Source organism: Perca flavescens, chromosome 3 (genome assembly GCF_004354835.1).
Source record: "Perca flavescens isolate YP-PL-M2 chromosome 3, PFLA_1.0, whole genome shotgun sequence".
Classification (NCBI taxonomy): Eukaryota; Metazoa; Chordata; class Actinopteri; order Perciformes; family Percidae; genus Perca; species Perca flavescens.
Genome location: NC_041333.1, coordinates 1,211,537 through 1,224,918, shown reverse-complemented (window position 1 = coordinate 1,224,918; position 13,382 = coordinate 1,211,537). Strand labels below are relative to the sequence as shown.

At 38.7% G+C, this 13,382-nt stretch overlaps 1 protein-coding gene across 2 annotated transcripts; it reads right to left on the bottom strand.

The window, feature by feature from the left end:
• Nucleotides 1-889: 889 nt before the first annotated feature.
• On the bottom strand, nt 890-13,262 carry apbb1 (amyloid beta (A4) precursor protein-binding, family B, member 1 (Fe65)). Of its 2 annotated transcripts, none has more exons than XM_028573697.1 (14): nt 13,014-13,262; nt 11,681-12,356; nt 10,112-10,317; nt 9,972-10,031; nt 9,742-9,821; nt 9,527-9,593; nt 7,507-7,653; nt 6,946-7,073; nt 5,437-5,551; nt 5,029-5,113; nt 4,839-4,919; nt 4,577-4,692; nt 3,892-4,068; nt 890-3,637 (listed from the first exon to the last, which is right to left on the bottom strand). In XM_028573697.1, exons 2-14 carry the CDS (start codon nt 12,327-12,329, stop codon nt 3,482-3,484), a joined length of 2,067 nt encoding a protein of 688 aa, XP_028429498.1. In that variant the 5' UTR covers nt 12,330-12,356; nt 13,014-13,262; the 3' UTR covers nt 890-3,481. The 2 variants fall into 2 exon arrangements, with proteins under 2 accessions (XP_028429498.1, XP_028429499.1); XM_028573698.1 differs by having other exon boundaries at nt 13,096-13,262.
• Nucleotides 13,263-13,382: the final 120 nt, after the last annotated feature.

Here is a 13,382-nt window from a genome sequence, read left to right as displayed (position 1 = left end):
GTTCTCATCCTTGCATAAGAATATAGAGCAATTTTGATAGTGACATGGATCTGTTACACAGTGAATATGGAACTTTAGCTGAAGAAAATATTTAAATCGCAAATCGAATCGTAACCGCAATCTGGAGAAAAAACATCGCAACTCGATTTTTTCCTGAAATCGTTTCCTGAAATTCACACATAAACATTGCTCAAGCTGACTCCTGTGGTGTAAACCGGAGCGGGGATTTATTTTTTGAAATACACCACTGATAGGCCAGACTATGGTAGTGGACTTGGATACAAACTAAAGTCAATATGTCAGCTAGCACAGACTAGGTCTCGGTCATCGGCCAGAGCCTTGATCTGTCCTGCTGCTCCAGGATCCTGCTGGCACGGGGGCAGTCTTGATATTGGTGTGGAGATGGTGGAGCCAATTATTAGCAGTCTGCGGCCACTGTGGATTCCACCCGATGTGCAGCTTTCATCTCCAAAAGCCATCTCTTAGGAAACAATAACCAGCCCTGCACATCCTTTTAATGGGGGGGGACACTGAACAGGTGACTTGGAGGGAGGAGGGGGGGGGATGGGGTTGGTTGCGTTTTTTGTTCATGCTCTGTCAGTTCATATGGTAAAACTAGTGTCAGCAGCTTTAATGCATATGCAAAAGAGCCAGGCAGGTTGTGTGTGGCTTCTTTTACATTTTAATGGAAAAGCTGTGAATGGCAGATAAAGCAATTGTTAGAAAAAAAAAAAAAAAAAAATAAAAGTATGCTTCCACAACCAGAAACCAAAGCAGACATGTTCAGGCTATAAGATCCAGACCTGCCCTTTGGGAACAATCTCTTCAGACCCACTTGGCTGCACACAAACAAACAAAAACTCCTCAGATATTAAAAGACAACAAGATAAACAGTTATATGTTCACATTTATTGTGCAGTGACTTTTATATACATACATTTTATACACCTAATTTACATGAACAGAAATAAATTAATCTGCTAATGTTCTTTAGTGTTGCCACTGTCTGGACACAGCAAACTTTGAAAAAGCTAAATAATTCCAAGTGACACATGAGTGACATGGCAGTAATATGAGTCAATGCAGTCTAATTTTCATTAATGTTATATATTACACATATAAAGAAGCAGTTGGTAAGAGTTTTAGTGTTAATTATAACTTCTAAGACGTTAAAAACATCTAACAGGAATAAATGAATGTAAGTTTGAAAAAAGGCCGTTCAATAAGGTCAGACAACAGAGCAGACTCCATGACAGCTTTATGCTGGAAATCTGTCACACTGCTACTCAAATAGGACTCATTTCCAATCCATACATTTAGAACATGGATTATGTATTTTGTGGCTATATTTTATACAAGTACTAAACTTCTTTAGCACTCTTTTGAGGACACTTCTGATTTCAGCCTTCTTCTAAACTTAAAAATATAAAATATGAGTGTTTTTTAAAATACAAAACATCTAGAATGATTAAAAGTTGTGAACAATTCAATGCTGATAGCAGGTAAATGACTTGATCCAAATTATTTAAAAAAATGGCTTTATTTTAGACCATAGATCAATCATTATGCACCAGTTAGACTCAAACATTTAACACAGAAAGTCTCACTTTAATATCAGCATGATATAGTGGACATGTTTCATAGATGTACTTTTTGTCTTTTAAATTCAAAGTTGCATTTGTTATGTATGTCTATACATTCTTTTTCACAATATCTTTTGTAATTTAATTCTTATTTGTAGACTTTTTTTTTTTTTTTTTTTTTTTTAAGATCTGTGTGTAGAGCCTGAGGATAGGTAGTAAGTAGCTACCAATATCTCAACGTGGCCAAACAAATGCCCTGCAGAGGTTGAAATTACCAAAGAATCTTACAAACTGCATCTTTAATATTAAAGATGACTATTACTATTGTGCTACATACAGTATTGATCACTGACAGACAAAAAGATAAAATACAACTTGGCTTATTAGGGTTTTCTTTATCCAAAGTAAATCTAACCAACTAATGTGAATATCATCTTAATGGCGTACACTGTCATGTGTGGAAACGATAAAAACATTAACTGGAGTGGCCGGGGCCCACACATGTTAAAATGTGGCAATGAAAAAAAAAAAAAAAATGAAAACCACATTAGAAGTCGTCTCTAGGTTTCCCCATATACACAGACTGTAAATACAACATTAACCTGCTCTCATCTTTTCAGTCTGAAGGATCTGACAGGAAGTCTAACTTTCTACTGCTAGCTCATGATAAACACTGACACTAACTAGAGTGACATGCCTATGAAACACCAAACAACACATCAACTCCAGCCTCCTCTTACCATACAGAAACGCAGAAAGAATTTACAGGATACACTGATGGGTCTTAAGCACTAAACTGCTGCAAGCAGCAAGAACTCTAAGCTATCCAAACATGCAGCTTGTGGTGAGTTTCTACAGTACTATTCAGTAGTTGTTGGTGGTAAACGGCTGTGTGGAAACCCAGAGTTTGTAGTTTTTATTTATTTTTTTTTTTTTTTTTTTTTATTACTATTATTTCTATCACAAGATAATGATTTTCAACATGGCTATGTTGTTCCAATAGCCTCGCACCCAATCTAGCCAGACTATCTCATTAAAGTGAACAAATAAATCACAAAGGCAGCCGTCGTATCACCACACCATACAGGAACATCTGATTATTGCACACTAGCACTGAACTTGCAAATGTTCATGCAGAATGTATGAGGAACACACTACACTCAAATCAGTGGTTGCTCACTATGTGACAGATGACCATACAGTTCTTTGGAAGACTAAAATACATTGTTTGGGAGGGACAGGGACATATAACTATGGGTCACACTACTGTGGTGCCATACAGCGCTTGTTTTACAATCTAAAAAGGTGGTGGAAAGAGAGGTGCAATGATGTTTTAGAAAGTCAATGTTAGGATACTTGACGCCAACTGACAACCACTGTGTTACATGATCTTGTAGAAAAGCTGGAGTGTTAAACATGATAATTGCACCGAGAACGAAAAGGAAACAAAACCATTTCTGTGAGAGAATCTAGCAACCTCATTTTCAAGCAAATTCTAGCGTCTGCATGTAAATATATATTACATCCATATCAGACATTCATAGCGTTGTTTCTGTTAAAACACAAAAATAGTTAAGACTCACAGAAAGAATCCCAACAAAGAAAAGAGAGATAGATGCCAGGGTTTCACCGGTTTAGAGATGGAAGTTTAAAATTGTTGTATAAAGTAACAGCCCAAAAAAAAAAAGAAAAAGAAATAAATGCAATCTTTTCACACACATATTCCACCCCCTCCCCCCAACAAACTACTCCACACACACTAGACTAGGGACTAGACAAGTGAAACAGTCGTAAGGCGAAAGTGTGGCAGAAGGATGAGAGAGGGAGAAGTGACACAGAGAAGGGGCTGTGGTGATGGACCTTGTGTGTAATGGACTGTGGATCATCTTCACTCAAACTCAAGGGGATTGGGAGCCTGACCTGTAGCTCTTAAAGCTGCCCAGCAGACTCTGCACCCCCTTCTTGACCCGTCGAGCCACAGAGTCAGCAGGAGGAGTGGGCAAGCAGGAGGACAGGCTGGGTGGACGTGCATCCAAACATTTCTGGTAACGAAGCTATGAAAAGAAAACACACGCAGCATGAATGGTGTATTACAGACACTAGACTAAACTCAAACACTGGCTTGTGCCTATTAACGAGGACGATTGACATTTAGGCCAAATTAGTTTCAACTTTGGGACACAATGAAGTGAAGTCTTGACAGAATTAAAGCTTCCTCTGAAATAATTTGCAAGTCATTTATGTCTCCACCTCATCTCTACCTCTCTCCACCTGCCGTTCTCATCTCCTGTAGTGGTTTAGGACTCACCATGCAGGCCGCCTGTACAGCCTCGCTCAGACTCGCTGCGTTGGGTTCGCACCAAAACATGTGACAGGTGTAATCTTCGGGACCCTCCGCCATGATGAAAGCAAAGGCGTGGACGTCCCTTCCCACACCCATGAAAGACAGGAAACGCACCCTGCACTCTGACAGCACCTCCTCACTCTGGGGACAGAAAAATAAATGACATGTACATTACATACTTTATGTGGTATATGTTTTGCATTTTCTCAGTTTGCAATGTTCCATGTTACTCTCAGACCTTAAAGAATGATACGTTACCATAATTAAACAGACTGAACTAATGCTGTTTTCCTTTTTTTGTAGTTGCAAAATTTATAAATAAAACACAAAAAACATGCAACACCAAAGTGGTGAAACATAAAAGACATGCTAAGCTAATTTCATCAACTCCATCTTGGAATAATATAAAGTTCCCAACCGGGAAAAAAACAAAACAAAACAGGAAAATGTCATTCAGTCGACCCAGTTGAGTGACAGTAGGTAATGTAAACAGTGCATGCTCAAAGTAATGCATGAATATTTTACACTGAGACATACTGCTGACATTTCTGTAAAATCACATCATGATGAGACGGTCACCCCTTATCCAAATTCACCGGATCACCCTTTAGGAGTTCATTACATACATGTTCAGTTTGTTGTCCGTTACCTGTTTTGAAAGTATTGTGAGGGTGGCTGGTGCGATATTCACTGAGACAGGAGTCCAGACATTTTTATCTTTGCCATTAATTGCTGCCTCAAGTGTGTCATTGATTATATCCATACCTGAAAAATGAGAAACACACAAGCACATTATACAATACATTAACTTTGCCAAAGTCATAATTGTGATTGGGAAACAAAAAGAATACTTAAGATTTCAAGGCACAACCATTACATAAACCTTTATATATTTGAAGGGGTTTTCTTACCAACTGGCTTAGCCACAGCCTCACAACCAAGGTAATAAACCTGGAAGCGCTGGAAGGGTTCATTTTTCGGAGCAGGAAACTCTGTTAAGAAAGAAGAGAGATTTAAGTGTTTGATTGTTGTAACTGTTTCCACACTTTGAGTGATAAGGATATTGAAAGTGTGAAAGGCCCTGAAGGTACTTTGCTTTACCTTCAATGGGGATGGCCACAGGGTTACCCGGGTCAGAGCTGAGCCTGCTCACCCCTGGCTTAGTCGCCTTTCTCTCCATCATTATCTAAAATGAAATAAAGGGGAAGAAAATACGTGAATTTTCAAAGAAACTCATGATTGACTATAAACTCAAGATATTGCATGGAATTCATAATGAAGAAAAAAATAATAATAAATAATAATAAATAATAATAATAATAATATATATATATATATATATATATATATATATACACACACACATATATATATATACATACACATATATATATACACACACACATACATATATATACATATACATATATATATATATACACACACACATACACACACATATATATACATACACACACATATATATATATAAATTAAATTATGGCTGACCTTTGAACACATCTCATGTAAGCTGGTGGCTATGTTCCTGGCAGGTGAGTCACAGCGGAAAACGTGACACTTCAGAACTTGAGTCAGGTTGTCTCGAGCCACATAAGCAAAATCCCTGCAGGTGAAATCAAATGGAAAAGGCCACATTTACATGAAGGATAAATACAGCACAAGTGTGGGAGTTTGAACAAATATATTCTTATGAGCACATAAAGCACACACACAGACAACTCTAATTATAAAGTCTTAGTAAGTGTTACCTTTCCCTGTAATTGATGGAAAATGCAGCATGAAAGAAGAAATACCATTGTTAGAATACAGTGAGACAGGAAGCAGGCAGAAACAGTCACGGTTATCTTTGTCAACAATGCTCTCAACAATCCAGCAGAGGGCAGCAGCGTGCAATGATAGAGCACAGAGGGCAATGTGCTTGTCATGACACGTTTCTTTAGGAATGCCAAGCCATTTTTTTTAAAAACAGGAATTGACCATTTAATGCAACAGGATAATGGCAGAACATTCAAATGAGTGAGAAAAAAGGCTGCCTGTCCCATCACAAGTCAGGAAGGTTATTTGACAAACATTGCCTGAAGCTAAAATGTATTTTAACTTAAGGTGTAAATTAGCCATAATGCACCTATTATGAGAAAATTCTGACAGTTCAGTTAATTGTTAACAGATACTTTTTTCTAATTATGTTTTCACTGAGCACCTCCACACAAATTAAAAATGTGAAGTAGAATATGAATAAAAAAGTATGTTTTCCTTCCATGTCAAATGAAGAATATATGATTATTCAAAACAGTACAATCATAAATAAATGATCAAACTAGAGATGCACCGATTCCAATTTTCTAGGACGATTCCAATTTTTCATTGAGTTTGACCAGCCGATACCAATTTTAGCGGATTCAGATTTCATTTTTTCTAACCACTTTACAGCACACACAAATATGTATTTTCTATCTTTTCTTTAATAGAACATTTTACATAGAACATAGAAAATGTTTTGAACAGATAATGGATCACTATAAAAATAGAACTATATAAATTACTCTTTAAAGTACAATGTTATGGAAGAACCATTTCCTTCTTTTCACATCCAATATGCAACTAAAGAAATGTGATATATTTAGCAAACTAAACTTCTGTATGTATGAAAACAGGTAATGGCAATAAAATGATATATAAATAACAAATAAAAATACATACAACAAACTGCATGTGCACGTGTGATGCTGATGTTGCGCGATGTTAATCATGCGGCGCCCGAGTGAATATGACTGGCATAAAATTGGCATATGTCAGACTGACCGGCAGGTCGCCGGTCATGGCCGATCACGTGAAAATCGGCCAATTCCGGTCACCAGCCGGTCAATCGGTGCATCTCTAGATCAAACAAAGCCTTTGTGAAGCATGGGTTGTTGAAAGCAAATGTAAGAAGTTAGAGAATACAAATCATGTGTAGTTCTGCCATCTTCATTTTGATCTTGTACTGTGAATACTGACCTGCCGTTGTCTCTGCCAACACCCCAAACACGGATGCTGCCAATGGGCTGAGCATGAAGCAGAGTCTGGCCCAGTGGGTCGATTAAGTTCATAGTGTCATTCTTCAGGACCATCAGCATGTCCTTACCCTGTCACAACACACACTCTCAGTATGAGCAGCCTGGCTTAAAAACATTTCAACTATCAGAATAATTTGTGGACTGCTATAAATTAACAGGTAAGAAATCTATGCATGCATTAGTATACTTTCAGCTGTTACGATTTGAGATAGTTTGCTACAATTCCAATATGAATTTAGCCATGGAAACTTTTCTTAACAGTTAAAAAAAGATCTGCAAATGTATTCAGGCTTTCCCAATGGATGAATTAAAGTGATAAATCACTTTGGTTAGCAATAATCACCAAAAACACTCAACACTCAAAAGATATTTGAGTGTGGTTGTTTTTATGTGTGATTATTTTTTACAAGTAAAAACTTTTTTCAAATGTATCTACATCAAAGTGGACATAACAGGAATTGTCATGTGTCATTGTCTTTGCGACTCAGTAAAATCCCCTCACCTCTCCCCAGATACCGGCAGTGTCATGAAGGTTGTGTTTGTGATAAGAGAGCTGCCTGATGCAGTTGTTGACAGCAACACTGCTCTTGCCGGGAACCATGTCCTCCTCAGACATCTCTACCCAGCCCAGAGAACGCACTGCAAAACACTGACCATACAAGTATATGCAGCACATTAGTACAACAGAGGACAGCACAGGGAAGGTGAAGAACAATTTAGTTAGGACAGGGTGGAAATCGGTGGTGTGTTGGATCCTCTACAGCAGGGGTCTTAAACATGTTTTAAGCCAAGGACCCCTTAACTGAAAGAGAGACAGAGCAGGGACCCCCTACTAAATATTATATATAAATTTCGGTACCTGAGAGCTCGTAAGCGCAAGCTTATCTGTCCTCTCTGCATATGACAGAGAGCGGAGCTCCGGCGCGCCAAAGTCACAGTTAGTCACGGAAATGCCGACAAAGTGGTTGCAAGTGTGGTTACAGTTGTTGAAAACTTAACGCAGACAGCGTTTGCTGCGATATGATATTAACGGCGAGGCAAAAGCGGTCACGGTGCTGTACACTTCCGGATAAGCAGGCACAACAGTGGTTAATCTGCCCTGGGGACTGACTGACAGGCTGAGGCTGTAAGGCAAGGCAGCTTGATTTCTACAGAACCTTTCAGCAACAAGGCAATTCAAAGTGCTTTACATGAAACAGTAAAGAGCAGTTGAAAACTTTTTGTTGAATTCATTGTAATTGTAGACTGGAGACTAGAGCTGGTATATATTTTTTTTATATTTGTACTGTCATGACAGCGATGGTGCTGTCGGTTTACCTTTTATGTTACATCTTCAAAAGTGCACAATAAAATGTGAAACTAAATTTGAAACAGCACATTGTAATTTCTATTATCAAAATGCTTATTAGTAATACAGTGGAAATTAGTAGAAATGTGAATATTTGGTTAGCATGTTGATTTACGATGTGTGCACCTAAATTTTCTGGTTGCAACCCTAAAATTTTCAGTTGGGGGCCACTGTGCTCCTAGTTAGTCTGGAGCCCTGTAAAATGAAGTTGCATAATAAACTGGACCTACAATAATTTGTAGGGCGGCCTAAAGCCTTATACATACCTTTTTTTGCATAGAATACTAAGCTATTCAAATAGCCTAATAATTGTTGTATCTCTGAATGGCCTTAGTGACTTGACTATAGGCCAGTAAGCAGTGGGGATTTATATTTGACTAATATGTTCAATTCATCTTAAGACTTTTTCAAATTTTTGAAAACACTTTAAAAAATTAACAATAATAAACCTTTTTCACAGCAGACATGTTGACATGTCATAGCAGGAAAAGCACAGGTGTATTCAGAACCATTACTGATGGCTGCATTCCACTTAGGAGAGGTCCTGGTAGTAAACCATTACTGATGGCTGCATTCCACTTAAGAGAGACCCTGGTATTGTGCATGCTGCTGACTCACTGAAATATCTTACTGGGACACTTGATGGAATTGAGCCATCGTTAAGGTTATCAATTTCAGCTCTGCTTTTCCTACTATGACAAGTCAAAATGTCTAATGTGAAAAAGGTCCATTTGGAGGCATTGACTCTGAGGACGCCCTAGGGGTCCCAGACCCCCTGTTGAAGATCCCTGCTCTACAGTATGAGTGGATGCTGCTTATTTTCACTCTTCTACAACTCATTGAGTGTCCTGTGTTGTGTTGTGTTGGTTGCTCCATAACTAAAAGATGCTTGCGTGGCTACAAACATACAATTAGAACAAGAAAAAAGTATTCATTTTGGTTTTACAGCTCAACCTGCCCAAAAAGTCATTTTGCTTTATCAAGTTTTGACCGGAAAGAACTAATAGGTTAAGTCATACTTTATAAATCCCTGTGGAAATATTTCACCCTTTGTATTTTCAATCCAGCCTTTTGTCTCAACACCAATGACAGTATTCTTCATACTCAATCTGGTTATGAGACCCTAATTTACTCTCAACATATTGGAGTGATCCAACATGAAACACTGATTTACCTTAGTTTCTAAATCTGTGCAGAGAGGAGCGAGCTTCTCTTCTTCCTCAGACTGGGAGCAATTGTAACTACAATGAGAGAGATAAAGAGATGAGGATAAGCAACAGAAAGAGAATAAGAATTGCCCCTTGGGGACAAATAAAGTGCTTTGAATTGAATTGAACAGGTGACAATATATTCAATACTAACTAATCACAAAGCTTTAACAGTACATACTTCAGGTTGATGGATGCATAGCGTAGAGTTGCCCCTTCAAACTCCTTCAGACTTTGATCAGATGCAACCTCTCCCTCCTCCTGAAGACACAGCCAAGAAGAAAAACAGTTAACAATGGAAATGTTCCCTTATTCAAAGATGTTAACTTGACAGACAATCCAATCCAAAACCATTTATTGTAGCCAAAATGGGAAATGATGCACAAACCCATCTTTCTCACCACAACTTACATTCCACAGTTCCCCTTCACCAACTCCTTCATCTGTGCTGGAAAGGTGAGCCCAGGATTCCTGGCAAATTTAAAACAAGATATTAGTGTCTACAGACTCACCTGCCATTTGCCTTCATCCAAGCAAAAATGTTGCCTTACCTCAGTCTCCTCACAGGGTGTAGTCTCTAGGGACATAGTCGAGGACATCATGGAGTCACCAACTTTACCCAGGGGTGAAGGAGGCTCCCACTGGGTGGTGCCTGTGGGGATGTGCCAGTAGTATGTGCCTGATGTATCTCGCACCCTCATCCATCCTGAAGGCAGGTCTGTGTCGGTCTCAAAGGCACTGGAATCCCAAAAGGACTCTGAAAGGCAGGGAGCAAAGGAGAAACACACAAACAGAAAATTATTTAATGTCTGGTAAAAAAAAAAGACAGGAAAAAACATAAGGACAAAACAAATATTCTGTAAAATATGTAGTCAGCAGTGAAATAGTTGATTCTTAAAAGTGGTTAGATATAGTACCTTACAATCAGATAAATTGTAATGTAAACAAAGGAATAATGATTTACGATGGCCAGCAGTTTATCTTCTTTATAAACTTAACCAAAAACACAGCTGTCTTTTGTTGCTTCCATGCATCGGTGAGTGTTTTGACTTTTACAATATTACTAAATGCTAGTATAATGCTGATGCAATTAGATTATTACTATACTCTTACTAGATGTTGCTATAATTAGCTACTATAATATTACTGAATACTGATAAAATGAGACTACACTGGCATCACCGACCAAAATATTTGACCTGACTCACCAAATTAACATTGCACAAAAACAGACCATAGAAATTGTCTCCAATGCATGGATTTTAGCCTTTCACCCACTCAACCACAAAGATTATTATAATGATTATATATTAGTTGGAAGACATTAGAGATTTAGCTTTAATTTGTTCTGTGAGCAGTTAATGAATAGAAAAACAATATGGATACAGTTTGTTTTGTATTTCAGTCCAAAACAAACTGAAAGTCTTTAAACTGAAAGAAAATGGTGCAATTTATGAATACAACCATTTCACAACAAGTACGGTAAAAAATAAAGAAAAAAATAAGACTGGCAGCAGAAAAAAAAAGGCAAACTTCCAAACATGCCTGCTTTTATTGGTAACACTTTACTTTAGCTCTCCCCATTTAGCATTTATAAGTAGAATATAAACATTATATTGAAGTTATACGCCAATATAAGGCCATCTAAAGTATTTTTTCAGTAATGTACAGTCAGCAAATAACGAGGCACAATTGATAGTATTAAATAATTTTTTTTTTATGTCATTCATTAGGCCCTGTTTTCCACCACACTCCACTTATGGGTGCTTCACTACAGAAGGATTATAGTTCCTAAGTACATTCATAATAAACACTTACTACATTATAGTGTGTTTTAAACCTTTTAAATATTGATATACTAATAAATGCTAAAAAATTGGGTTAAGTGTTGCCCTGTTATCCAATCAATACTAATTCAACTACTGGATGCTCAGTGTATAGTTTAGAATAATAAGAGCATATACCAAAGTTTACACCATGTCTTTTCCATCTGTAACGGTATGTGGTTTCCATGCATCTTGTGGCCTGTGCAAGCTGACACCCAACTGCTCTTTTAGGCATCTCACCTGTTGCACTATAACATAAATGTGTGGCTTTCAACTCCATGCACTTCCACTTACCTCTGTTGCCATTTGGAGAGCTGTCAGCTGGGTTGTCCTGAGACAGTGCAGGCCAGCTGGACTCTTCATCATTTGGTGTCCCATTCATGTTGGAGAACAGGAGGCAGGCATTTCTCCCGACAACACTGCCCTCTCTCTGAGACTCCACATTACTCTGTTCTTCTGCCACCACCTCTCCTCTGGTATCACCTGATGTTTGTTCTTCTTCTTCCTCCTCTGATGTCTTTTCCTTGTCTTTATCATCTTCTTCTCTCTCTTTATCTTTCTCTTCTGTCGACTCCAGCGTGTCGATAAGTAGCGGCTCATTGAGGATGTTCTTGGACTCCTCCTGACTAAGACCAGGGGTCATTACTATTTTGGGAGACTTGGTCTGCTCCTCGTTTCCCTGTTGTTCTTCCTGAGTGCTGTTCTGGTGAGGGAAGTCATCCTTGTTCCCATTCTGGCTGATATTGCAGTTATGGTCCTGGTCCTGTTGGTTCTCTGCTACTTTCCGCAGCTGGTTCTGACCTTCTTTGACCCACTTGGCATTGTTGCCAGTGGACTCCTGGTCGCACCAGTGACTGCTGTCATTCAGCTTGTTCTTTAGCTCTTCATCTTGTTTTTGTTTGTTCACAACATAAGGCATATCTTCATCATCACGGCCACCCATGTTAACTTTCCATGTAAGTTAACAGCGCTGATGGAGGAAGAGGGTGAGATGTATTAGCATTACCGTTAGCATGCTAGCAAACAGGCAAGAAATAAACAAAATGGTGAGATTCAGACAGAGTTTTTCAGTGTTCGAGAAAATGTATTGTGGCTGCTCGCTACGAATATGTTCAGAAGCGTTAACCTTGTCACAAACGCTAAAATATGCTAGTAACATTGGCAGTAAAAGCAACTAGCTAGCAACATTTCAATCTGGAGACTGAAGTAGGTTTCTTGTACGTCTATTCTGGGTTGGCCATTACTGCATTTACTTTCACTGTTGGATTTTGCTGGCGAATATGAAACATACTTCAACAGCTTCACCTTTCATTTGCCAACACAACCTAGCTACTTCTCTTTTGGCATTGAGCTCAATACAAAGCCAGTCAGGAGCTCAGTGGATCGTATTAGATGATTGTTAAATAGCATCCAGTTTTAAAAGCAGACTGCGTACTGAAATACAACGATATTAATCGGATGCCACCGCCGCAGCTGGAAATAACGGAATCCATCCGCCATCACCACCGTTGTCATCTTGGCTAGGCTAATATTAGCTTCTCGGCTGGCAAACGTTTCCAAACAGGAAAATCAAAGCAAAGCGCAGTGACAGTGATTTATCATTCTCATATTAAAATGTTTTACTTACCAGCTCCACTAAAGCCCCTGTTTTCGAAATATGCTGAACTGTGCGAGCTAACTACATATTTCCATTAAACGCGAGGGCTTACTTGGTTTCTAGGTGGTGTTTTCAGTCAGTGGGCTGGCTTGACTAGTGATGGAGGGCGAACCTGCGTCACGGATTGACGTCACGGCCAGAGCTCACTGGTGCCACTCATGGTGCCACTCGGGCACAAGCTACTGTCTATGGCACAAAGCAGGAGACAACTTGATGAAATCAAATGGACTTTTTCAGACTGGTTTTGGACATCCGGTGCTGCATATTTATAGCATAATCGATAAAGCATACTGTATATCTTCCGTGCCAACAGCAATATCTGAAATGTCTGATACTTGC

What these genes read in the sequence shown, in the direction of transcription:
- apbb1 (XM_028573697.1), bottom strand. Translation starts at nt 12,329, where the DNA reads ATGGGTGGCCGTGATGATGAAGATATGCCTTATGTTGTGAACAAACAA. An exon ending in CTGCCGGTATCTGGGGAGAG is followed by an intron (nt 7,074 to 7,506) that starts GTGAGGGGATTT and finishes GTGTTGTGACAG; the next exon opens with GGTAAGGACATGCTGATGGT. An exon ending in TACATGAGATGTGTTCAAAG is followed by an intron (nt 5,114 to 5,436) that starts GTCAGCCATAAT and finishes ATTTCATTTTAG; the next exon opens with ATAATGATGGAGAGAAAGGC.